The 24,945-nt window shown below is 44.4% G+C and overlaps 1 protein-coding gene and 1 long non-coding RNA gene across 10 annotated transcripts in view; both read right to left on the bottom strand.

Annotated features, from left to right (window-relative positions):
* Window positions 1-6,828: 6,828 nt before the first annotated feature.
* On the bottom strand, window positions 6,829-11,322 carry LOC129059395 (uncharacterized). The gene is made up of 2 exons (XR_008525258.2): window positions 11,225-11,322; window positions 6,829-8,514 (listed from the first exon to the last, which is right to left on the bottom strand). It is a non-coding gene; the product is annotated as an uncharacterized LOC129059395 (long non-coding RNA).
* Window positions 11,323-19,941: 8,619 nt separating this feature from the next.
* Window positions 19,942-24,945, bottom strand: part of ZBTB8OS (zinc finger and BTB domain containing 8 opposite strand) — a 31,158-nt gene continuing 26,154 nt past the window's right edge. For 6 of the 9 annotated variants that reach the window (XM_002811108.5, XM_054555533.2, XM_054555556.2 and 3 more), the window contains one exon: window positions 19,942-21,061. In XM_002811108.5, the coding sequence (XP_002811154.1) occupies window positions 20,975-21,061 (87 nt within the window). In that variant the 3' untranslated portion in view covers window positions 19,942-20,974. Of the gene's footprint in view, window positions 21,573-24,945 lie in introns of all 9 variants that reach the window. The other 3 variants (XM_054555526.2, XM_054555530.2, XM_054555557.2) reach the window with 2 other exon arrangements.

The raw sequence follows: 24,945 nt of genomic DNA, 5'->3' as shown, positions 1-24,945 counted from the left end.
TGTAAGACAATTTCAAGGTGTTTCAAAAACACATACACTACCATTAATTTCACAGGGAACCAGTTAAGAGAACATTTAAGGATCTGGCAACCCACCTGACTAAACAAATTAGTCTTTCTATTAATTTGAGATCTGAAACAACCTGTCATTACTCTGATATCCTGAACATTTAAGGATTATGGAAGAAGACTAAAATGTTTGAAATCATTCATATTTGAAATTTTTATCATTAGGTTAAAAATTACTCTCAGTATTGTTAAAAAAAAAAAAAAAAACAAAAACTAGAGGCTGACCAAAGATTATATACAGATATTTTCTTAAAGCAGGAAACTAATGTTGCCTAAAAGTCAAGGTAGTTTGTGAAGACGATCTGTCAATATGGTTATCCATCTCTCTAAAGAAAAACAGGCTGGGCGCGGTGGCTCATGCCTATAATCCCAATACTTTGGGAGGCCAAGGCAGGCAGATCACTAGGTCAGGAGTTTGAAACCAGCCTGGCCAACATGGTGAAACCTCGTCTCTACTAAAAAATACAAAATTAGCCGGGCATGGTGGCAGGTGCCTATAATCCCAGCTACTCCGGAGGCTGAGGCAGGAGAATCGCTTGAACCTGGGAGGCAGAGGTTGCAGTGAGCCGAGATCACACCATTGCACTCCAGCCTGGGCAACAAGAGGGAAACTCCGTCTCAAAAAAAAGGAAAACAAACTAGGAGGTTCTTACCATAGATGAGTGATTTCTAACGTTTATGTAGTGCTATATTATTTATAAAGTACTCTCTCACATATTTTCTCAGTCAGTGAGGTGGATACTATCTCCGATTTACAAATGAGGAAATTAAGGTCAGAAAGTCTGAGAGAGAAAACTGATGATTGGACAGGGTCTGATTTTAAACAATCCTCTTTCAACCTTCTCTCCCTGTGTGTGTCCTGAAATGGCAAAGAATAGAAGTCAAACCTCACCAGTTGGCAGTAATTATAAAAATAAGCCAATCAGAATTAGAAAGTATGAAAGGAGGAACTGAATCATTTTCAACAACATACAGTATCTTGATCTAGAGATTTTCAAATAGTGCTAAGTAATGTCCCTACAGTACCTATTGGTATGTTTTTATGTCAAGTTATTTATATGTAAATTTAAAGTATAAAACTATTGAACAAATTATTCACTTAAATAAGTTGAACATTTTTGCTTCTCTTGTTTATATAATATTTTCAAAACAAACTTTTCTCCTAGTATACAAAGTTTAACCTTCTCCCCTTTGGGCTGGGCATGGTGGCTCACGCCTGTAATTGCAGCACTTTGGGAGGCTGAGGCAGGTGGCTCACCTGAGGTCGAGAGTTTGAGACCAGCCTGACCAACATGGAGAAACCCCATCTCTACTAAAAATACAAAATTAGCCAGGCGTGGTGGGGCATGCCTGTAATCCCAGCTACTCGGAAGGCTGAGGCAGGAGAATCGCTTGAACCCAGGAGGCAGAGGTTGTGGTGGGCCGAGGTTGTGCCACTGCACTCCAGCCTGGGCAACAAAAGCGAAACTCCATCTCAAAAAAAAAAAAACAAAAAACTTCTCCCCTGCTCAAATTATGAAACATTCCAAAATTACAGCTAAATTAGAGAAGCATTGTTTTAGTTCTAAAGGTAAAATCTAAATATCTGAAGTAAAGAACTGAGCTTCATAAAGGTCTCTTCTGCAAGTTATCACAGTGAAGCTTGATAGAATTTCATTGTATATGGAGAGGCTCCATCTATTTTACTGTATTTTTTTTTTTTTTTTTTTTTTGAGACGGAGTCTTACTCTGTCGCCCAGGCTGGAGTGCAGTGGCGCAATCTCAGCTCACTGCAAGCTCTGCCTCCCAGGTTCACGCCATTCTCCTGCCTCAGCCTCCCGAGTAGCTGGGACTACAGGCGCCCACCACCACTCCCGGCTAATTTTTTGTATTTTTAATAGAGACAGGGTTTCACCATGTTAGCCAGGATGGTCTCGATCTCCTGACCTCGTGATCCACCCACCTCGGCCACCCAAAGTGCTGGGATTACAGGCGTGAGCCACCGTGCCTGGCCAATTTTACTGTATTTTTAAATGCCATTTTAAAATGCTATGACATACCTTGAAATGATACTTTTTATGTTATTATTTTCTCTTGTTCTTTCATTAATTATTGTCCTTGATACCAATTTCTAGGCTAAATTGGTTACTTTCTTTTAAAAATTTTAAAAATAGATGAATAACCGTTTGTTTCATGGTACTTAATTGAGACTTTTTCAAGATTCCCCTGATGGCACATTTGCAGTTGCTTCAAGACTGGATGATGTGCATTGAGTTCTCTGTTCTCCCAACATGGCTGTTCCTAAATCAGGATTCTGGTTTTTTTGAGACAGAGTCTCGCTCTGTTGCCCAAGCTGGAGTGCAGTGGCGTGATCTCGGCTCACCACAACCTCTGCCTCCCGGGTTCAAGCGATTCTTCTGCCTCAGCCTCCTGAGTAGCCGGGACTACAGGCACGTGCCACCATGCCTGGCTAATTTTTGTATTTTTAGTAAAGACAGGGTTTTGCTATGTTGGCCAGGCTGGTCTCGAACTCCTGACCTTGTGATCTGCCCGCCTCAGCCTCCCAAAGTGCTGGGATTACAGGCGTGAGCCACCGTGCCCAGCCTAAATCAGGATTCTTAACAATTAAAGTGTATCTGAATGAGGAAGGAAACGCTTGTCATTCTCTAGTCTTACCCGAGTAATACTGACACCTTTTGAAATTAAAACCTGATTTTTTAGTTGTTGGAGCCAGTAAGAAAAATGGCTGATTTGAACTTTATTCATATAAATGAAGTAGTGCTTGCATGTGTATACGCTAATGCACTTTAGTCTATGATCTAAATGTCCTTTTATGCTATTATCTTCTGCATGCAAACTTTACATACATCAGCATGAATATCCAAAATTCACTGAACACAGTGCCACCAGCACTTGTAATTGCCTTTTCAGAAATAATGCTTTCTCATAGTTGTTTACAACAAGCATCAAACTATCCCACAAAACAACGATCCAGTTCACCAAACTAGTCAGAGAATCTGTTGTATCATTTTAACATCATAGAAGAACATTTAAGACATGTTTGTAAGTTGTAAATAATGACTCCAGTTATAGCATATATATCTAAGACGTTAGAGACCAGTTATTTTCTAGAGTGAAACTGTCTATTGATGATTTGAGAAAATTGAATTCTTTGGTTTTTACATGTGGGCAAATGTTACATAGGGGTATAATCTGTTTAAATAAGCTTTATTTATGCCAAGGATTTTTTTTTAATATCAAGACTTGGTTAGACCAAAGTTTGCTCTTGCAGGAATGCCATTTATCAGCTTCTGAATGCCCTTCTAACTCCATTACCCTCAAGAGTGTCTGGGAATAGGATGAAGCATTACAAAAAGAAAGCACCATTGCAGTCATGCCTAGTGTCTGGAAGAAACAAAATGGACTAGATCTGCAGTTTAAAATAATTTTTTAACCCGAGAAACTCTTCAAATGAATTGTTTCCTAAAGATGCTCAAATTTAAGGGATAAACTCTAAAATCAGAGCTGCTGTGGTTAAAGTCCCCCACAAACCTTTCCCCAGACACTTCTGCAGAACTCAGGTGCACAACGTTGAAAACCATGGAATTAGACAACTTCCTGAATTCCCTTTGAGCCTTGCAGCGTCATTTCATTACTCCTATTACTCCCTGTGCTTATAAGCAGGTAACCATATGGTCTCTTAGTGAAGCAAATCACATCCTTAGCACATGATGTTCCTTCTATGGGTATCAGATCTTAAGACTTTTTAAAATTTAGGAACAAATTTTTCAATATTATATTTTCAGTAATGCAATCAAAATAAGCATAGTTACTGTTTTCTGTATGGCTAAGTACTGCCTAATGGATGAAAGAAGTTTGGTCCTTCAATTATTTATGAGCTCAGAACTCAATTCATTAAAGTTATTTTGCCAAGTCATGCCAAGATATATTGAAATTTCCACTCATATTGGTTTTTAAAATTTTTTTAGTCCTAAAATTAATAAGTATGGAAAATCACTAAAAGCAGTGTAGGATAAGATGTGTTTAACTGGCCGGGCATGGTGGCTCATGCCTGTAATCCCAGCACTTTGGGAGGCCGAGGCGGGCGGATCACTTAAGGCCAGGAGTTCAAGACCATCCTGGCCAACATGGTGAAACCCCGTCTGTAGTAAAAATACAAAAAATAGCTGGGCATGATGGTGGGTGCCTGTAATCCCAGCTACTTGGGAGGCTGAGGCAGGAGAATCGCTTGAACCCGGGAGGTGGAGGTTGCAGTGGCCGAGATCGCACCACTACACTCTAGCCTGGGTGACAGAGCGAGACTCCATCAAAAAAAAAAAAAAAAAAAAAGATGTGTTTAACTGGGAAGGGTGATAATAATAGAATAATAGGTACAGGAGGACGAAACTTTAGATTATAAACCAGAAAGTTTTATGTTACTTCATATGAGTGTATCAGTATTACTATTTATCATTTATATAGCATTTTATATTTGCAAAGTGTTTAATAATTTTTATGTTATTCTTTACATATCTATGAAATAGGACAGTTATCCCACATGAAAGGTAAATAAATTGAGGCACAGAACAGTAAAAAAACCTAGGGGTCAGACGTGGTGGCTCACACCTGTAATCCCAGCACTTTGGGAGGCCAAGGTGGGTGGATCACTTTAGGTCAAGAGTTGGAAACCAGCCTGGGCAATATAGTGAAACCCCTTCTCTACTAAAAATACAAAAATTAACCAGGCATGGTGGTGGGCACCTGTAATCCCAGCTACTCTGGGGGCTGAGACAGGAGAATTGCTTGAACTCAGGAGGCGGAGGTTGCAGTGAGCCAAGATCACACTACTGCACTCCAGGCTGGGTGACAGAGTGAGACTCCATCTCAAAAAAAAAAAAAAAAAAAAAAAAAAACCTAAGACAACCCAGTGAAATGGTAGCAAAAAATAGGAAATAGAATGATCATATTTTCTGAATCCTAGACCATCAGCCTAATTCACTGAGGTGTATTGTGTATCACTCTATTTTATAGATGATTTTATACAAGTAACGGTGGATTGTTTTAAAGCTGACGTCATTGTATGTGGATACATTCTATATAGAATAAATGTTATGTAAAGGATGTGACTTTAGTTATGTCACAGGATCCTTAGGGTGTTGCTTTGCCACCAGCCAGAAACCTCTTGGCCAGTGGCTCCTCTGCTTGGGTTTTGCTTGTGCCTGCTGGGCTCATTCCACCCATGTGGCCTGGCAGGCTGTGCACCACTGGTGGTACCGGCCTGGATCTCATGCCTGCCGAGGGTGAGCCAGGCACGGAGTGACGGGTGTGTGAGTGAGCGAGCGTGGGGTCCAGCCACTGCACACAACCAGGCGCACTGGCTGCAGCGGGGTGGACAGCTCTAGGCGCTGGCACAGGCACCAGCTCCATGCCAGGCTGCAGCGGGACCAGACGTACCGAAAGCGGCTTCCACTGGGGGCATCAGCATCTGGACAAGGGGAAGGCAGTGGTGCCTGAAAGCTCAGAGATGTCAGGAACTGCAGAGCCCCAAAGAGGGTGTTACAGCATGTCACACCCTGGCTCAGGGAGCCCCGAGGTCTTGGCTGCCAGAAGAGCTGCAGCTCTTCTCTCCTTCTCGTCGCCCACAACGTGTTGAGCAGGGGGCGTGTTTCAGCCCTGCTTGTGTTACAGCTCTTTCAGTCTACCATTTGTTGGGTCTCGAGTTCTTTTCCTGCATCCGAGAAGAATGACGTAGGCAGACAACTGGAGGGTGAGCAAGGCAGAAAGCAGCTTCACTGAGCAACAGAACAGCTCTCAGGAGACCTGAAGTGGGTAGCTCCTTTCCACAGGGTGGAGAGGAGCTTCACTCTGCAACAGAACAGCTCTCAGAAGACCCAAAGTGGATAGCTCCTTTCCACAGGCAGGTCGACCTGATGAGTGTCCAGATGACCAGCTCTCACCCAAGAGGAGACCTGCAGGCAGGTCCTTTTAAGGAGACTCAAAGCGGGTAGCTCCTTCCCGCAGCTGGTAGTCCTGACAGCTGGCTGAGTCTGCTGAGCCCAGGGGTTTTTATGGGCTCAGAAGGGAGGAAGTGCATGCTGCTTGGTCCATGGGTGTTCATGGGCAGCCCAGAAAACACCACAAGTTCTTACTCTAGCCCTGGACTCCACCAGGAAATGCCAGACCAACCCCCAGGCTTCAGGCATTCCCTGGCTTGAAGGTGGGATTTCACTGGAAACCCACCCTTTTCCACCCAGGAACCTGTGTGCCTCCTGCCATCAACATGCCCTCCATGGTGCCCAGGCTGTTTGTGCCAAGGGGCGCCTGCAGGCCCAAACCGAGCCACCCTCATCAACCCCCTGACTGGCCTCCCTCCCACGCACATGGGTGCCCAAAGTTTAGAGGGGGCTGGCGTGTCAGTGCCACCTCTAGCATGCTCAACCTGGCCAGGTCACGACAACACCTAGGTTTGGCCCAGCTTTGTTCTGCAACAGAGCAGGTGCAGGAGCAGAAAGAGGCCAGGGAATGGGAGCAGGCACTTCCGAGCCTGTGGGCGCTGGGAGCTTCCCAAGCCCTGAAGAGTGCAGGGATGCCCAGGTCTGGAGCCGCAGCTGGGCGGCTGCAGCTGTGCCCAGGAGTGTGGACTCCAGCCCTGCCAATTCAGCAGGGGCAGGGCTCCTGCCTGTAGCCAGCCCCTGTGGGCTCCGTGGAGCCGTGAGCCTCAGCTGCGTTTCCCCCACTGCAGCTGGCATCGCAGCAGCAGCTGTTACAGACGGGCCATTGATGCCTTTAGTTACAAGAGTTTTAATGATAAAATTCAGGTTATCACAGAAATGGCAGTATATAGCCAGCCGTTTTATATATTGTGAAGTATAAGTAACATATAATTTTCATACAGGAGTTTCTTAACTATTCCTGCTAACGGACCTATGAATAGGCCAGAAAAATGAAATCCACCGAGGATCTATAAACTTCATTTTCACGTCAGCCTTCTCCCCACAGAACTGTATTAATGCCACCAAAAAAGTAAAATATTTAAATATGTTAACAAGTAATGAACCACACAGCAATAGAAGCAAAGGGACTCTTGAAGTCAAAATATTTTGCAATTACTGAAATAGTATAACACTTTTCCTTACTCTTTTTTTTTTTCTTCAAACCATCAAAATCCGTTGCATACTTTTTCACCTTTACATAGGAAACCATTGGCTGGGTACGGTGGCTCACACCTGTAATCCCAGAACTTTGGGAGGCCGAGGTGGTCGGATCATTTGAGGCCAGGAGTTCAAGACCAGCCTGGCCAACATGGTAAAACCCCGTCTCTATAAAAAATACAAAAATTAGCCTGGCGTGGTGCCGCATGCCTGTAATCCCAGCTACTCAGGAGGCCGAGGCACAATAATTGCTTGAACCTAGGAGGTGGAGGTTGCAGTGAGCTGAGATCACGCCACTGCACTCCAGCCTGGGTGACAGAGCAAGACTGTCTCAAAAAGAAAAAAGGAAACCAGAGACCAGGAAAATACCCTTTACCTTTACCTTTGTGCTTAGCTAGATCATTTGCAAGCAGAATTTTATACTTTGCCTGCCTTACTCTTTCAGATTTCCAGATACACAATTCCATTATATAGTTTCTTGATTTTCCCATTGGGAAAATCATTTATTTCCTTGTTGATATTACTTACAACTACTTATTTTCTTTATTAAAGAGAAACTTATTTTTATTCAGCCCATAAGGGAAAAAGGGAACAACATTTCTGCCTAGACCAGAGATCCTCAACTTTGGTTGCACATTAGAATCACCTGTGGAGCTTTTAAATACAGATGCCTAGGCAAATCAGAATCTTGGGCAGGTGGGGCTTGGGTGTAAGTATTTTTGCAAGCTAGGCTGGCTGAGCACGGTGGCTCACGCCTGTAATCCCAGCACTTTGGGAGGCCAAGGCGGGTGGATCAGGAGGTCAAGAGATCGAGACCATCCCGGCCAACATGGTGAAACCCCATCTCTACTAAAAATACAAAAATTAGCTGGGTGTGGTGGTGCATGCCTGTAGTCCCAGCTACTCAGGAGGCTGAGGCAGGAGAATCGCTTGAACCCGGGAGGCGGAGGTTGCAGTGAGCTGAGATTGTGCCACTGCACTCCAGCCTGGCGACAGAATGAGACTCTGTCTGGAAAAAAAAAAACCTAGGCTGGATACGGTGGCTCATGCCTGTAATCCCAACACTTTGGGAGACTGAGGCAGGAGGATTGCTTGAGCCTAGGAGTTTGAGACCAGCCTGGGCAACATAACAAGACGCAGTCTCTACAAAAAATTTAAAAATTAGGTGGGCGTGGTGGCACATGCCTGTAGTCTCAGCTACTCAGGAGGCTCGGGTGGGAGGATCACTTGAGACTTAGGATCACTGAGTGAAGGATGCAGTGAGCTATGATGGTGCCACTGCACTTCAGCCTGGACGATACAGCAAGATCTTGGCTCTAAAAATAAAAACAAATAAATAAATAAAAGCTTCCCAATGTTTGTGACATGCAAAATAGGGCCCATTCAAGGTCTCCCTCTGTCCTCCCCATATAGATGCCAAGGAGAGGCAGTAGGACTATTTGACCTTACAGTCCACTGGTTCTCAACCGTATCATTAAAGAAAATTTTAAAAATAGAGGTATCCAGTCCAGGAAAATATTTATTTTTGTAAAATTTCAAGACACACTGCATGTTCCATTATCTAAGGTTTTTAATAGAGACAAGTAATATCGACACTCTAATAAAATAATGAGTAGTCTTAAAACACCCCATTTTTATTTTGGGATGCATTTGCATTTTATTTGATTATGGGTATTGCATTCTGGGAATTCACACAATATTTCAAACCAATAAAAGAACTATGTAATGAATACGTGACTGAAATACTACATACTGAAATTTTACAAGCTTTAATATTTTCTTTTTAAAGAAAGGAACCAGAACACTCCAAGCTCTGTAAAAGCTCAATTGCTACACTTTAGAATTCCATAAAATAATTGAATTAAGTCATTCTTTAGTTCCAGTTGAATGGAATACTAGAAAGGCAGAAAAATACTACTGTATTATTTAAAGAAGACTTCAGACGAATTTGGAAACAAAGCAAACTTCTCTTTTGCTTTATTTCTTCAAGAATTACCATTTTTAAAAAAAGCTTTAAAAATAACTTAAAACACAACTTTTAGATAGAGTACCATTTTCATTCCCACCTTGAAGGTTATGTTTGCAATCCATTCATGACAAGTATATCTCTTCAGTCTCCTACAAAAAAGAATTTCTTCCAATGACAAAATGGTAATTTCTTGGATAATTTTTTTTTTTTTTTTTTTTTTTTTTGAGACGGAGTCTTGCTCTGTCGCCCAGGCTGGAGTGCAGTGGCGTGATCTTGGCTCACACCTCTGCCTCCTGGGTTCAAGCGATTCTCCTGCCTCAGCCTCAAAGTAGCTGGGATTATAGGCATGGGCCACCATACCCTGCTAATTTTTGTATTTTTAGTAGAGATGGGGTTTCGCCATATTGGCCCGGCTGGTCTCAAACTCCTGACCTCAGATGATCTGCCAGCCTCGGCCCCCCACAGTGCTAGGATTACAGGCGTGAGCCACCACGACTGGTCCATAATTTTTTTTCTTTTTATTTTCTTGCATAATTTTAAAAGGTTACATGCTGAGTCCAGGCGCGGTGGCTCACACCTGTAATTCCAGCACTTTGGGAAGCCAAGGCAGGTGGATCACTTGAGGTCAGGAGTTCAAGACCAGCCTGGCCAACATGGTGAAACCCCGTCTCTACCAAAAATACAAAAATTAGCCTGGCATGTTGGCGCACAACTGTGATCCCAGCTACTCGGGAGGCTGAGGCAGGAGAACCACTTGAACCCAGGAGGCGGACTTTGCAGTGAGCTGAGATTGTGCCACTGCACTCCAGCCTGGGCAACAAGAGTGAAACTTCTTCTCAAAAAACAAAAGAAAAGATACTGTGCCTTTTGTTGCCTATCTGAATTGATTTTAAACTTTTTCTGTATACTGAGGAAAAAGTCCACAAAAAACCCAGGAGTTGAAAACCCCACCTAAAAGTATTAGCACCACGTGTTAAAAAATGAAGGCCTTGAGATATGGCCACATTGGTTCACTCCTGTAATACCAGCACTTTGGGAGGCTGAGGTGGGAGAATCACTTGAGGCCAGGAGTTCAAGGCCAGCCTGGGCATCAGTGACATTCTATCTCCACCAAAAAAACCCAAAAAATTAAAATTAGGCGGGCATGGTGGCACAGGCCTGTAGTCCCAGCTATTTGGGAAGCGAAGCTGGGGCGGGAGGATCGCTTGAGCCCAGGAATTCAAAACTGCTGTGAGCTATGATTGCGCCACTGCACTCCAGCCTGGGCCACATTGTGAGACCCTGTCTATTAAAAAAGTAACAAATAAATACAAAAGAAAGCCTGGATTTTTTTCTCCCTAAACAATGGATATCACGTTCAAGCAAGTGACCCCTCTATAAACCATGACTTTATATATTATTTTCAGGGATGACTATGCCAGTGAGCGAGATTAAGGGGTAGAAAATTTTCCTTTTCAGTCCTGTTTTTCCTCACAACTGCTTTTCCTGGAAAGTTATTCAGTCTAACAGCTAGACCTCCCTTCCCCCACCGCCCCCATCGGAGAGGCCTGGGATTTACCAGACACTCCTAAAACTAGATTAGCTAGACTCTGGGGGCGGTAGGGGGAAATAGACATTTTTCTGTCGTGTGTAGTGGACGCCTTATAAAAAGCCCACATTTGGCCCGGCGCGGTGGCTCACGCCTGTAATCCCAGCACTTTGGGAGGCCGAGGCCGGCGGATCACCTGAGGTCAGTCTGGCCAACATCGTGAAGCCCCGTCTCTACTAAAAATACAAAATTAGCCGAGCGTGGTGGTGGGCGCCTGTAATCCCAGCTACTCAGGAGGCTGAGGCAGAAGAATCACTTGAACCCGGGAGGCGGAGGTTGCAGTGAGCCGAGATCATGCCATTGCACTCCAGCCTGGGCAAAAAGAGCGAAACTCCATCTCAGAAAAAAATATAAAAATAAATTAAAAAATAAAAATAAAAAGCCCACATTTGCCAGGCACCGTCTAGATCCAGCACCGTCCTCATTTAAAACAGTTGGACTTGGGGGGTTGTGCACTGGAATGACTAACCTGGAAGCCACGCCACGACTCAGGGGCGGCGGGGACTCAAATCCGCACTATCAGATGCCGCGGCAGGTGCTTAAGACCTGCAGCCTAGAAAGCGAGCCTATCTTATCCCCACTTTAGGAAAAGTTGTTTGGTGTTACTTAAGGTTATGACATTGTGCTCTGTGAAGTCATTTGCGTCCCCGACACCTCCCAACTCAGCTGGGACTGGCCAGTGCCCTGCTCCCCGACCTCGCCGTGGCGGCCAGTAGGAGGTGTCGGCGCCCCAGGAGTCCGCGGCCCAGCCAATGGGAGCCGCGAGAAGGGCCGGGGCGGAGCCTTGACGCGCGATGCCAGGGAACCACTCCCGTGGGATTTGGCCAGAGGCATCTCACTGGCGTCCTGTCGCCCAGGCTGGGGTGCAGTGGCTCGATCTCAGTTCACTGTGACCTCTGCCTCCCGGACTGAAGCGATTCTTCCGCCTCAGCCTCCCCGGTGTCTGAGATTATGGGCGTGCACCACATGCCTGGCTAATTTTTCGTATTTTTATTAGAGACGAGGTTTCACCATGTTGGCCAGACTGGTCTTGAACTCCTGGCCTCAGGTGATCCACCCACTTCGCCTCCCAAAGTGCTGGGATTACAAGCGTGAGCCACCGCGCCTGGCCTGAAGTGCAGGCTTTTGAATATAGATGCTCAACTAAGATATGGGAGAAAGCAAGCTAGATTAGCACAGGAAAAAGCCACAGTAGGTAAGTAGGAGACGGGAAATAAGTCTGGAGAAGAGAAAGGAGAGGGAAAAGCAGAAACGAGTGACTCAGCTTGCCCAGCTTAATAAACTAAGATTCTAGCTACCATGTCACTTGTGCAGATGGCACGGGCTCCCAGGGTTGTCTCTAGAATGATAACACCCCTTCACCAAGCACTGTGGACCTTCTTTAGAATTAAAGAGGGGGCTGGACACAGTGGCTGACGCCTGTAATACCAGCACTTTGGGAGGAGGAAGTGAGAGGATTGCTTGAGACCAGGAGTTTGAGACCAGCCTGGGCAACATACTGCCTTTGCAAAATTATGACTGAGACAGTGGAAAGAGATCTAACCTGACCATCTTGCTTCTAACCTCCAAGCTGTCCTTGTTCATTCCTGGGTGGAGGCTGAACTAACTTCGGGAGAAACTTATAGTTTATAGTTTAAAACAGAGATGATAACAGCCCTTTCCCAAAACAAACCTCCTTCCCTGGGGACTAGGCTGCCTTTGTAGGACTAAGAAATTAGCCACAAGATTAGAAATTATGGTTTAGGATTCATGCAGCTGGAGGTTACAAAATCTTGACCTTCCCTAAAGTGCTCTTCAGATCAGTGCTTGAGATATTTTGCAGACCCTGCACTTGATGGATCAGCTGGGACCACCCAGATTGATAAACTGGCTCATCTGATCTTGTGACCCCCCCGACCTAGGAACTGACTCAGTGCAAGAAGACAGCTTCCACTCCCTATGATTTCATCTCTGACCTGACCAATTAGCACTCCCAGTTCACTGGTTTCCCCCCACCCACCAAGTTGTCCTTAAAAACTCTGATCCCCAAATGTTGGGCAAACTTAATTGAGTAATAATATAACTCTGGTCTCCCGCAGAGCCAGCTCTGCGTGAATTACTCTTTCCCTATTGCAATTCCCGTCTTCATAAATCGCCTCTGTCTAGGCAGCAGGTAAGGTGAACCCACTGGGTAGTTACACTGTCTCCCAAAAAATAGCAATCAGGCATAGTGACACATGCCTGTAGTCCCAGCCACTCAGGAGGCTGAGGCGGGATGATCACCTGAGCCCAGGAGTTTAAGGCTGCAGTTAGCTACGATCATGCCACTGTACTCCGAGCAACAGAGCCAGACCTTCTTTCTAAAAAGAAGGCTGGGCACGGTGGCTCACACCTGTAATTCCAGCACTTTGGGAGGCCGAGGTGGGCGGATCACCTAAGGCCAGGAGTTCCAGACCAGCCTGGCCAACATGGTGAAACCCTGTCTCTATTAAAAATACAAAAATTAGCCGGGTGCGATGGTGCATGCCCATAGTCCCAGCTACTTGGGAGGTGAGGTGGGAGAATCACTTAAACCCAGGAGGTGGAGGCTGCAGTGAGCTGAGATCGCACCACTGTACTCCAGCCTGGGTGACAGACTGAGACTGTCTCAAAAAAAAAAAAATGTTATGCCAGAGTCAGATTAGAAAGTAAGTCATGATATATAGGGTTAAATAAAACTCATCTGATGAAAATTTATGGTTTGTAGGGCATGATTCCCCAGACCCCTTAGATAGGAATTTGGGCAAGAAAAAAAATCAGAGCTTAGTCCTCAGAGCCCGTGACCATAATGTCTTTAGTGTTTATACTGGGAGGTAGTTTATTATTATATTATATTATATTATATTATAATATATTTTTGAGACGGAGTCTCGCTCTGTTGCCCAGGCTGGAGGGCAGTGGCACAATCTTGGCTCACTGCAACCTCTGCCTCCTGGGTTCCAGCGATTCTCCTGCCTCAGCCTCCCAAGTAGCTGGGATTACAGGCGCGCGCCACCATGCCCGTTTGGGAGGCCAAGGCAGGTGGATCATGAGGTCAGGAGATTGAGACCATCCTGGCCAACATGGTGAAACCCCATCTCTACTAAAAATACAAAAAATTAGCCAGGCATGGTAGTTGGTGCCTGTAGTCCCACCTACTTGGGAGGCTGAGGCAGAGGAATCACTTAAACCCAGGAGGCGGAGGTTGCAGTGAGCCAAGATCGCGCCACTGCCCTCCAGCCTGGCGACAGAGTGAGACTCTGTCTAAAAAAAAAAAAAAAAAACCTTGTGTAAATACATTGACTAGAGTCTGAAGTCCCAAGTCTGCCTCTTATAGCCAGATAGTCTTAGTTGTCAGTAATTTCCTCATTAATAAAAAGTAGAATAAATGTACTACATGTAAAATTGCCGGTATGACAAATGGGTAACATTTTCCAGATGGAAGCACCTAGAAAAATGTTTTGTACAGTGGAGACCTGGATATGCGTTTATGACAAAATAAATGTTGGTTCATTCTTTTTTTTGAGATGGAGTTTCACTCGTTGCCCAGGCTGGAGTGCAGTGGTAAGATCTCAGCTCACCGCAACCTCCGCCTCCCAGGTTCAAGCGATTCTCCTGCCTCGGCCTCCCTAGTAGCTGGGATTACAGGCATGTGCCACCACACCTGGCTAATTTTGTACTTTTAGTAGAGACGGGGTTTCTCCATGTTGGTCAGGCTGATCTCAAACTCCCGACCTCAGGTGATCCACCCGCCTCGGCCTCCCAAAGTGCTGGGATTACAGGCATGAGCCACTGCGCCTGGCCATAATGTTGGTTCATTCTAAAAGCACACTCTTGCATGTCCAGAATTTAACATTAAGCAATTACTTATATGTAAATTTTTTTTTTTTTTGGAAAAGGAGTTTCGCTCTTGTCGCCCAGGCTGGAGTGCAATGGTGTGATTTTGGCTCACTGCAACCTCCGCCTCCCAGGTTCAAACAATTCTCCTGCCTCAGCCTCCAGAGTAGCTGGGATGACAGGCGCCTGCCACCACGCCCAGCTAATTTTTGTATTTTTAGTAGAGATGGGGTTTCACCACGTTGGCCAGGCTTGTCTCGAACTCCTGACCTTAGGTGATCCACCTACCTCAGCCTCCCAAAGTGCTGTGATTACAGGCATGAGCTATCGTGCTGGGCCACTTATAGGTAATTAAACAAAAAAAATGTACATAGCACATTAGGAAATCATACTGATAAAGTAATACAGTCACTAAATTCTGACAGTTTGCTCTGGAAGAGCTTTTGGAGGATATCTTTTCCAATGTCCTCGTTTCTGAAGTGAGGAAACTAAATTCTCAGTCTCATAGTTTCTCTGCGGCAAAGCTAGTATTGTTGAGATCATTCAGGGCTTCTTACTGGGCAGAATCTGGTAATCTCCAAGCCTTCTGCAGGTCTGATTGGGTGAGGGAGTAGCCCCAGTAGTTCATGATGGCACTTCTCCTATCTTGAGAAGGGTATGAATGGTTCTTCTTGAACATTCTCTTCCAAACTGGAAAGAACTGGCAAAAGAGGCTGTGAATACAACCACTTAGCCATCTTAGATGGGAGGTACTAGTGATGAGAGATCAGCTGGGTGTGGTGGCTCACACCTGTTATCCTAGCACTTTGGAAGACCATGGCAAGAGGATCTCTTGATCCCAGGAGTTCAAGACCAGCCTGGGCAACATAGTAAGATCCCATTTCTAAAATAAAAATAAAAATGTTTAAAAAGATCATTGGTCGGGCGCGGTGGCTCACGCCTGTAATCCCACCACTTTGGGAGGCCAAGGCAGGCAGATCACGAGGTCAGGAGATAGAGACCATTCTGGCTAACATGGTGAAACCCTGTCTCTACTAAAAACACACACACACACAAATTAGCCGGGCGTGGTGGCAGGCACCTGTAGTCCAAGCTACTCGGGAGGCTGAGGCAGGAGAATGGCGTGAACCCAGGAGGCGGAGCTTGCAGTGAGCCGAGATCGCGCCACTGCACTCCACACTGGGCGACAGAGCGAGACTCCATCTCAAAAAAAAAAAAAAAGAAAATCATACCACTATTGTTACCCATAATACATACATACACTGTTACACTGTTACCCATAATACATAGATAAGGACCAAGGTCATCAGTAGAGAAAGGATTAGGAATCAAGGCTTGTGACTTAAGATTCCTTTTTTTTTTTGGAGGCAAGATCTCACTCTCACCCAGGCTGGAGTGCAGTGGCGTCATCATGGCTCACTGCAGCCTAGACTTCCTGGCCTCAGGTGATTCTCCCACCTCAGCTGCCCAAGTTGGGACTACAGGCCTGTGCTACCATCCCTGGTTATTTTTCTGTATTTTTAGTAGAGGTGGAGTTTCAGCATGTTGCCCAGGCTGGTCTCAAACTCCTAGGCTCAAGTGATCCACCTGTGTTGGCCTCCCAAGCTTGACTTGAGATTCTTAAACTCTTGAGATTTGTTCAAGAAGTTGACCTGCAGTCTCTGCCTAAGAGATTTAAGTAGCCCTAAAATGCTTAATCCATTGATCATTAAGTAGCCAATGACCATTATGTGATCTGGGGGCTTGCTTTCTATTCAGAGAGACAAAACTAGCAAACGTTCAACAATTATAAAATTGACTAAGCTGGCAAATCTTTAAAACTAACTAGACAGGTGCAATTCAGAGAAGACCACTGATGGCTGAAATGGTTGGCAAGGTTTCTTGGTGACAGGCTTTGACGTGGACTTTATTTTATTTATTTATTGAGATGGAGCCTCACTCTGTCACCCAGGCTGGAGTGCAGTGGCACAATCTTGGCTCACTACAACCTCTGCCTCCCGGGTTCAAGCAATTCTCTGCCTCAGCTTCCCAAGTAGCTGGAATTACAGGCACCCGACACCATGCCCGGCTAATTTTTGTATTTTTAGTAGAAACGGGTTTCACCATCTTGGCCAGGCTGGTCTTGAACTCCTGACCTCGTGATCCACCTGCCTCGGCCTCCCAGAGTTTTGGGATTACGGACGTGAGCCACCACGCCCAGCCTGATGTGGACTTTAAAGCAGAACTTGCAAGATGTTTGCCCCTCATTGTGATGACCATAGTGTTTTTGTTTTTTTTCCAAAAATTTGGGAGCTTTCACATAAAAATCCCAATTTTTGAGGTGTCATGAAAAACTACAACACTCAGCTTGTATTCCCACTATTGACAAGGGCTATCGCTGAGGCAGCTGACCTCTCAGACACTATAAGCCCTGGGCTCAACACATAGCCAATCCCATTACCCACCTGGCTCCTTAGGCAGTGGGTTTTCTTCCCTTACTTTAGGAGGAAGGATAAAGGCAGCCCAGAAAGGAGAATTGGACAGAGAAGTGAAGATGAGTGGGTATGTCATAAGGTGAGAGATAATGCTGAGACATTTATAATTAGAACAGAGTTTTCATGTGAGGATAAGGTTCAGTCCCCATTTAAATCAATTAGCTCTGCAGTGGGGGAGAATCTGCTCCCTAGGCCAAAACACCTATTTGAAATTAGCAGAAGAATCTGGTGACAGCCAGTGCAACCATTTCAATAAATAAACCAAAAATAAACTGCATTGCTGCTGATGGACTAAAGATGCCAATTTTCTATATAAAGGGTGACACACTCAATTTCCTTCTATTCATTACATTTTGGCATATTTAAAAACTAACACACATTTTTCTTTTTTTTTTTTTTTGAGACGGAGTTTTGCTCTTGTTGCCCAGGCTGGAGTGCAATAGCGTGATCTCTGCTCACTGCAACCTCTGCCTCCCAGGTTCAAACGATTCCCCTGCCTCAGCCTCCCAAGCAGCTGGGACTACAGGCTGGCTAATTCTGTATTTCTTAGTAGAGACGGGGTTTCTCCATGTTGGTCAGGCTGGTCTGGAACTCCCAACCTCAGATGATCTGCCTGCCTCAGCCTCCCAAAGTGCTAGGATTAGAGACATGAGCGACTGTGCCCGGCCAAAAACACATATTAAAATTTGAAATTGACATTAAAATATAATAGATTGTAAGTGTATCATAAATTATAATTTGTATTGCATAATTACATCACACTTGTTTTTACTTAACTCCATTATGTAGTGCTGGTAGTAAGCAATATTGAGGCAGAATAGGGTCTGGAGGCGGGGAACCTAAGGCAGATTTGTGCTGACTTCCTAGAACTGAATCAAGAGGATCAGACTGTACTCCCTTTGGCTCCCCAGTCTTCATTCAGAACTTTACTTCAGCCTCTGATTGGTCACCTACTACAACCAATCAGACTGGTCGTGGGCCACTCCTTAATTTACATACAGTATAACCAAGTAACCAATGGGAAACCTCTAGAGGGTATTTAAACCCCAGAAAATCCTGTAACCAGCACTCTTGAGCCCCTTGCTTGAGCCTGCTCACACTCTGTGGAGTGTACTTTTTGTTTCAATAAATCTGTGCTTTCATTGCTTCATTTTTTTGCTTTGTTTGTGCATTTTGTCCAATTATTTGTTCAAAACGCCAAGAACCTGTCAACTCATAGTCAAGACCTTTCACCAGTAACAATATGGTTGCCTCACATGCTTTTTGTCCTAGGGAAGTCTGTGCCTCACTTAGTTTTTGTTTTGTTTGAGACAAGGTTTTACTCCTGTCACCCAGGCTGGAGTGCAATGGCGTGATCTCGGCTCACTGCAACCTCTGCCTCCGGGGTCCAAGAGATTCTCCTGCCTCAGCCTCCCAAGTAGCTGGGACTACCGGTGCATGCCACCACACCTGGCTAATTTTTATATTTTTTGTAGAAACAGGGTTTCACCATGTTGCCCAGGCTGGTCCCAAACTCCTGGGCTCAAGTGATCCACCCACCTTGGCCTCCCAAAGTGCTAGGATTACAGGCATGAGCCACTGTGCCCAGCTCTATTTGGTTTTATTGTATTCCAAGTCTCACCTCTTCTTACTCTGGATTTGGCCTTCGTTGCCTTCATGGTCTTCCATTGTTCATTTTCACAATTAAGCCCCAATTAGCCCACGATATGCAAAGGTTCTGTGAAAAAAAGAGCCCCATCTCAGCCTGGCAATCAATCCTAATAAAAGGTAAAAGGATTCTAAGGGATGTGTTCGGCTTGGAGAGTAACAATTCAAATTTGTAAAATGTGCCTGAGTACAAAGGAGGTTAAAACACACTACCCAGTGTTCCTGCTATATATTCATCTGAAGAGCTGCTTTTCAAACCACAGACTCTTGGCCTATTCTTCATTAACCCTATTTTCTTTTTCTGTTTTGAGTCGGAGTCTCTCTGTCACTTAGGCTGCAGTTCAGGGGCACAATCTCAGCTCACTGCAACCTCCACCTCCGGGGTTCAAGCGATTCTCATTGCCTCAGGCTTTCGAGTAGCTGGGATTATGGGTGCCTGCCACCAAACCAGGCTAATATTTTGTATTTTTAGTAGAGATGGGGTTTCACTATGTTGGCCAGGCTGGGGTTGAACTCCTGACCTCAGGTGATCCGCCTGCCTCAGCCTCCCAAATTGTTGGGATTACAGGTGTGAGCCACTGTGCCCAGCTTTCATTAACCCTGTTTTCTGTTAAATACCCATAGAAAAATAATTGCTAATCCGTTCCTTTTAGTTCAAGTTTGCCATACTATGATGATATTTAGCACCACCCAGTGGCAATTTTTTTCTTATGTTCTTGGGAATAAATAGCAACTTTGCAAACTCTTGATCCCAAAAGAGAATACCTCAATCAATAGAAACAAGAAAAAAGGTGCAAATCAAACTAAATTTCATTTTTAAAAAGTCTTCTACTTTAAGAGTTCAGATCATTTTAAGGTTGTTTTCCTGGCCTCCTGTCTCCTTAAAGACAAATAGCTAGGCCTGGTGCAGTGGTTCACACCTGTAACCCCAGTACTTTGGTGGGCCAAGGTGGATCACTTGAGCCCAGGAGTTCAAGACCAGTTCAAGACAACATAGTGAGACCCCACCTCTACAAAAAAATTTAAAAATTAGCCAGGTATGGTGGTGCATTCCTGTAGTTCCAGCTATTTGGGAGGCTGAGTTAGAAGGACTGCTCGAGCCCAGGAGTTCGAGGCCACAGTAAGCTATGATTGTACCACTGCATTCCAGCCTGGGGGACAGAGCAAGATCCTGTCTCAAAAAAAAGGACGAATAGCTTAAGTAGTTAAACAACAACAACAATAAAGAAAATTTTCAAAAATTCTCCTTTTATTCTCTAGTTATAAACATATACTCACTTTCAAATAAAATTCTATATTAGAAGGAAAGTCTCTGTAAGGCATAGTATTGACTTTTTCTTATGAGAAAACAGGAAATATCATTAGTGCTTTTAAAAAAATGAAAGCGTGAGAGAAAAATCAGGGCTCTATCTAGAGAAGTCTAATTGTTTCTCTACAAAAACCAACTGGAATACAGGATAGCTCTGTCCTTTAGCAACCTAAAACACAACCTCCCTTGATGTGCATATAGAAAATCTATGTCTTGTGGCCGGGCATGGTAGCTCATGCCTGTAATCTCAGTACCTTGGGAGGCCAAGGTGGGCGGATCACAAGGTCAGGAGATCAAGACCATCCTGGCTAACACGGTGAAACCCCATCTCTACTAAAAATACAAAAATTAGTCAGGCATGGTGGCGGGTGCCTATAGTCCCAGCTACTTGGGAGGCTGAGGCAGGAGAATGGCGTGAACCCGGGAGGCGGAGCTTGCAGTAAGCCGAGCTCACACCACTGCACTTCAGCCTGGGCTACAGAGCGAGACTCCGTCTCAAAAAAAAAAGAAAGAAAGAAAATATAAAATCTTAACCAACTTGGAAGAAAAACAAAATTCTGCGTGTGGAAATATATTTTTTCAAGTTATTCTTTTTTCAACCTGGATTCAGCCTCAGGCTGCTGCTGACATCAGTGCTCCTCTCTGGGGTGAGGCTGGAAGGCGTGCATTGCACTGGAAGGCATGAGGCACACCTACTGCCACAGCAGCGAATCAAAGGACCATAACTGTCCCTTGGGGGTTGAAGAATTCTTTAAAGTCTGAATATTTGGGGAACACAGACCAAGGCTGTGCCCTGATTTTCCCTTTCTGAAAGTCACACTTTAACTAAAATATTTCTGTTCTACGAATTTCCATATATCAAAAAAAAGCTGTAGAATTTAATTCATAGTGTCTTCTCAAAAGGAAGAGGAAAAAAAAACCAGCTCTTCATAGGAGTCTTTTCTTTTTTGGTGTCTTAAATGTCAATGATCACAAAAACTTCCGGCTTCTCTTCATTATAGACCTGCATTGCTGAATATGTTATTGCTTTGACTTCTGTTCCCTAAAGTTGGGGTTAGAGAAAAAAAAAAGGAAAATAGGATATTGAAATCATAATCGTTAACTCCAGCAACAATCAGCAGAAAGTAAAAATTTTAGTATTTTGAAAATGAAAATGAAACAGTTATCAAATTAGGAGAATATACAGGGATTCAAGAAAAATGAGAGGCAACACATGCACAATGGAGACATGCACAATGGAGTTGGGACATGGAACTCTAATCCTGGCTTTGTTTCCACCTGGGTATAGAAATTGTCTGGCCTGTCTGGACATCGGTTTTCCATTTATAAAATGGGTTAAATCACATAAAGACACATCCATGGGTATGTTCACTGCAGCACTATTCACAATAGCAAAGACATAGAATCAATCCACATGCCCATCAATGGTAGACTGGATAAAGAAAATGTGATACATATACACCATAGAATACTACACAGCCATAAAAAAGAATGAGATCATGTCCTTTGCAACAACGTGGATGGAGGTGGAGGCCATTATCCTAAGTGAATTCCTGCAGGAACAGAAAATCAAATATCATGTTTCCATATATTTAAGTGGGACATAAACATTGAGCACACATGAACACGAAGAGGGAAACGAGACACCGGGTCTACTTGAGAGTTGGGGGAGGGTGAGGATTGAAATACTGCCTATCAGGTATTATGCTGATTACCTGGGTGACAAAATTATCTGTACACTAAACCCCCACAACACGCAATTTACCCATGTGACAAACTTGTATGTGTACCCCATGAACCTAAAAATAAAAGTTGGAAAGAAAAAAAAGTAAAAAACTTTTGAGGATGATTGAAAAAAAAAAAAAGAAAATGGGTTGAATCAAAGAACACAAGCTTTTCTACTATTTGGCTCAGGGCTCCTTCTGAAATCCAAACCACCTCCTTATACTCTGACCTAGACCCTAGGAATTCAACTTATTCTCTTTTCCTCAGTTGACAACACTCACTTCACCTCTTGGGACTCTTCTCTTTCCAAGTCTAGCTGAAGAGTAAGATATAGTTTCCCAGGTCAAAAGCTCTCCACACGTCTCTGATACATGACATTGCCCAACCCTGCCCCAGTTTAAAACCACAGAATTAGATGTTCTCTTAGGTTCTTTCCAGCTCCAAAAGGAATCTACAATAATTCTGTGCACCATAAAATGTATCAGGCAATAGGTAAATGGCATTTGCTAGCTCTACACCACACAAAAAACGGAAGATTTCACAGAAGGATATAAGTGGCACTGCCGCTGCTTTTTCTCCTCTGCCACAATCACCTGGCAAAACCACAACCTAATTCAAGTTCAACTGTCTGCTTATGGCAGCACACACCATGCTAACTGGTATCACCCCGAGTGTATGTCCACACATCTCAAACAGGAATTCAGTACTAGCAGTAAAATCTTACAATTACCAATAAATTCCCTTTTTCACTCTCTGAGACAATTCTTTCTCTTCTCCTCTAGTGATCATTCCTCCCTCATTCTCAGTCTCAATCAACTGTGCTTCCTAGAAAAAGTAAGAGCAACTCAGTAAGAACTGACTCATCTTCCTACCACCAAATCTACCATCATGCTGTATCTGTACTCAGCCTCTCTGATTGCAATAAATGGCTTGTCCCTGGCTCCCACGTATAGGCCAACTCCTATACGTGAATACTTGATCCTATACCCCCCTTACCAAATTTTACCAAAGAGGCTGTGGCCCTATCTCTACAACCTTATCTCCTACTATTACACCTTCACTCTCAGCTCCAGCTTGCTGTTCCCTGAACTTACCTCATTTCAGGGCCTTTACACCTGTTTCTTCGCCTAGAAAGTTCTTCCTTATTTCTGCTCACTCTTCATCTCTCTTGCCTCTGCTCAAATATCATTTTCTCAAACATGCTGATGTATTTTGGCTGTGTCCCCACCCAAATCTCATCTTGAACTGTAGTGCTCATAATCCCCACGTGTTGTGGGAGGGAGCAGGTGGAGATCATTGAATCACGGGGGCGTTTTCCACCATGCTGTTCTAGTGATAGTGCATGAGTTTTCAGGAGATCTGATGGTTTTCTAAGGGGCTTCCCCCTTTGCTCAGCACTCACTTCTCTTCCTGCCACAATGTGAAGGAAGGGTTTGCTTCTCCTTCCACCATGATTGTAAGTTTCCTGAGGTCTCCCCAGCCATGCTGAACTATGAATCAATTAAGCCCCTTTCCTTTATAAATTACCCAGTCTCGGGTATGTCTTTATCAGCAGCGTGAGAATGGGTTGATAAACATGTATTTTCTGACTATCCCCTCCCCTCCTCCAACCACTCTTACCTTATCCTGATGGCACTGTTCACTATCTGAAATTATATTATGTGTTTACATGTTTGTCTGGCTCACTTCTCCCACTACATTTTAAACTCAGTAAGGGCAGAGACTTCGCTTATCCTATTACATTTCTACCTCGAGTGCATAAAAAAAAGTCTGAAACACTAGAGGCACTTGATAAGAATTTGCTGAATGCATGCATAAATTCATGGATGGATGGCATATGGATTCATGCAGAGAAGGTAAAGACAGTATTAAAACCAGGAAGGTATTTTAAACCAAGAAATATTCCAGGAACCAGATGTTTTAATAAGCTATTTGTAAAACACTCCTTTTTGCTTTGAAAAGTTGATTGCCTGGGCGCAGTGGCTCATGCCTGTAATCTCAGCACTTTGGGAGGCCGAGGCGGGCGGATCACCTGAAGTCAGGAGTTTGAGACCAGCCTGACCAACAAGGTGAAACCCCACCTCTACTAAAAATACAAAAATTAGCCGGCCGTGGTGGCATACCCCTGTAATCCCAGCTACTCAGGAGGTGGAGACAGGAGAATCGCTTGAACCTGGGAGGTGGAGGTTGCAGTGAGCTGAGATTACGCCACTGCACTCCAGCCTGGGCAACAGAGTGAGACTCCATCTCAAAAAAAAAAAAAAGTTATTTGATCATTCATTCAAAAAATAAGAAGTAGCTGGGCGCAGTGGCTCACGCCTAAAATCCCAGCACTTTGGGAGGCCAAGGTGGGTGGATCACCTGAGGTCAGGAGTTCGAAACCAGCCTGGCCAACGAGGTGAAACCCGATCTCCACTAAAATACAAAAATTAGCCTGGCATGGTTGCATGGGCCTGTAATCCCAGCTACTCGGGAGGCTGAGACACGAGAATCGCTTGAACCCGGGAGGGGGAGGTTGCAGTGAGTAGAGGTCGCATCACTGCACTCCAGCCTGGGTGACAGGGTGAGACTGCCTCAAAAAAAGAGAAAGAATAATAATAATAATAATAAAAACTGTTGGCTGGGCGCGATGGCTCACGCCTCCTTTGGGAGGCTGAGGTAGGTGAATCACCTGAGGTCACAAGTTCGAGATCAGCCTGGCCAACATGATGAAACCCCATCTCTACTAAAAATACAAAAAATTAGCCAGGTATGGCGTCATGTGCCTGTAATCACAGCTACTCGGGAGGCTGAGGCAGGAGAATCACTTGAACCCGGGAGGCAGAGGTTGCAGTGAGCTGAGATCGTGCCACTGCACTCCAGCCTGGGCAATAGCATGAGACTCCGTCTCAAAAACAAAACAAAACAAAAACTGTTAGGAGTACCAAGCTGGAATTGGTGGTGTGCACCTGTCAGCTCAGCTACTCAGGAGACTGAGGTGGGGGGATTGCTTGAGACTAGGCGTTTCGGATCAGCCTGGGCAACATAGCAAGGCACTGTCTCACATAAACAAAAACTCTTAGGAATAAATGAAATTAATTTGCTCACAATCCATTCTGAATACTTCCAATGGCAAATATGAATTTAGAATACAGTTATGTGCCGCATAACAACATTTTGGTCAATGACTAACTGCATATATGATGGTGGTCTGAGAAGATT

This window comes from Pongo abelii, chromosome 1 (genome assembly GCF_028885655.2).
Source record: "Pongo abelii isolate AG06213 chromosome 1, NHGRI_mPonAbe1-v2.0_pri, whole genome shotgun sequence".
Taxonomy (NCBI): Eukaryota; Metazoa; Chordata; class Mammalia; order Primates; family Hominidae; genus Pongo; species Pongo abelii.
This window is presented reverse-complemented; position numbering and strand designations above follow the sequence as displayed.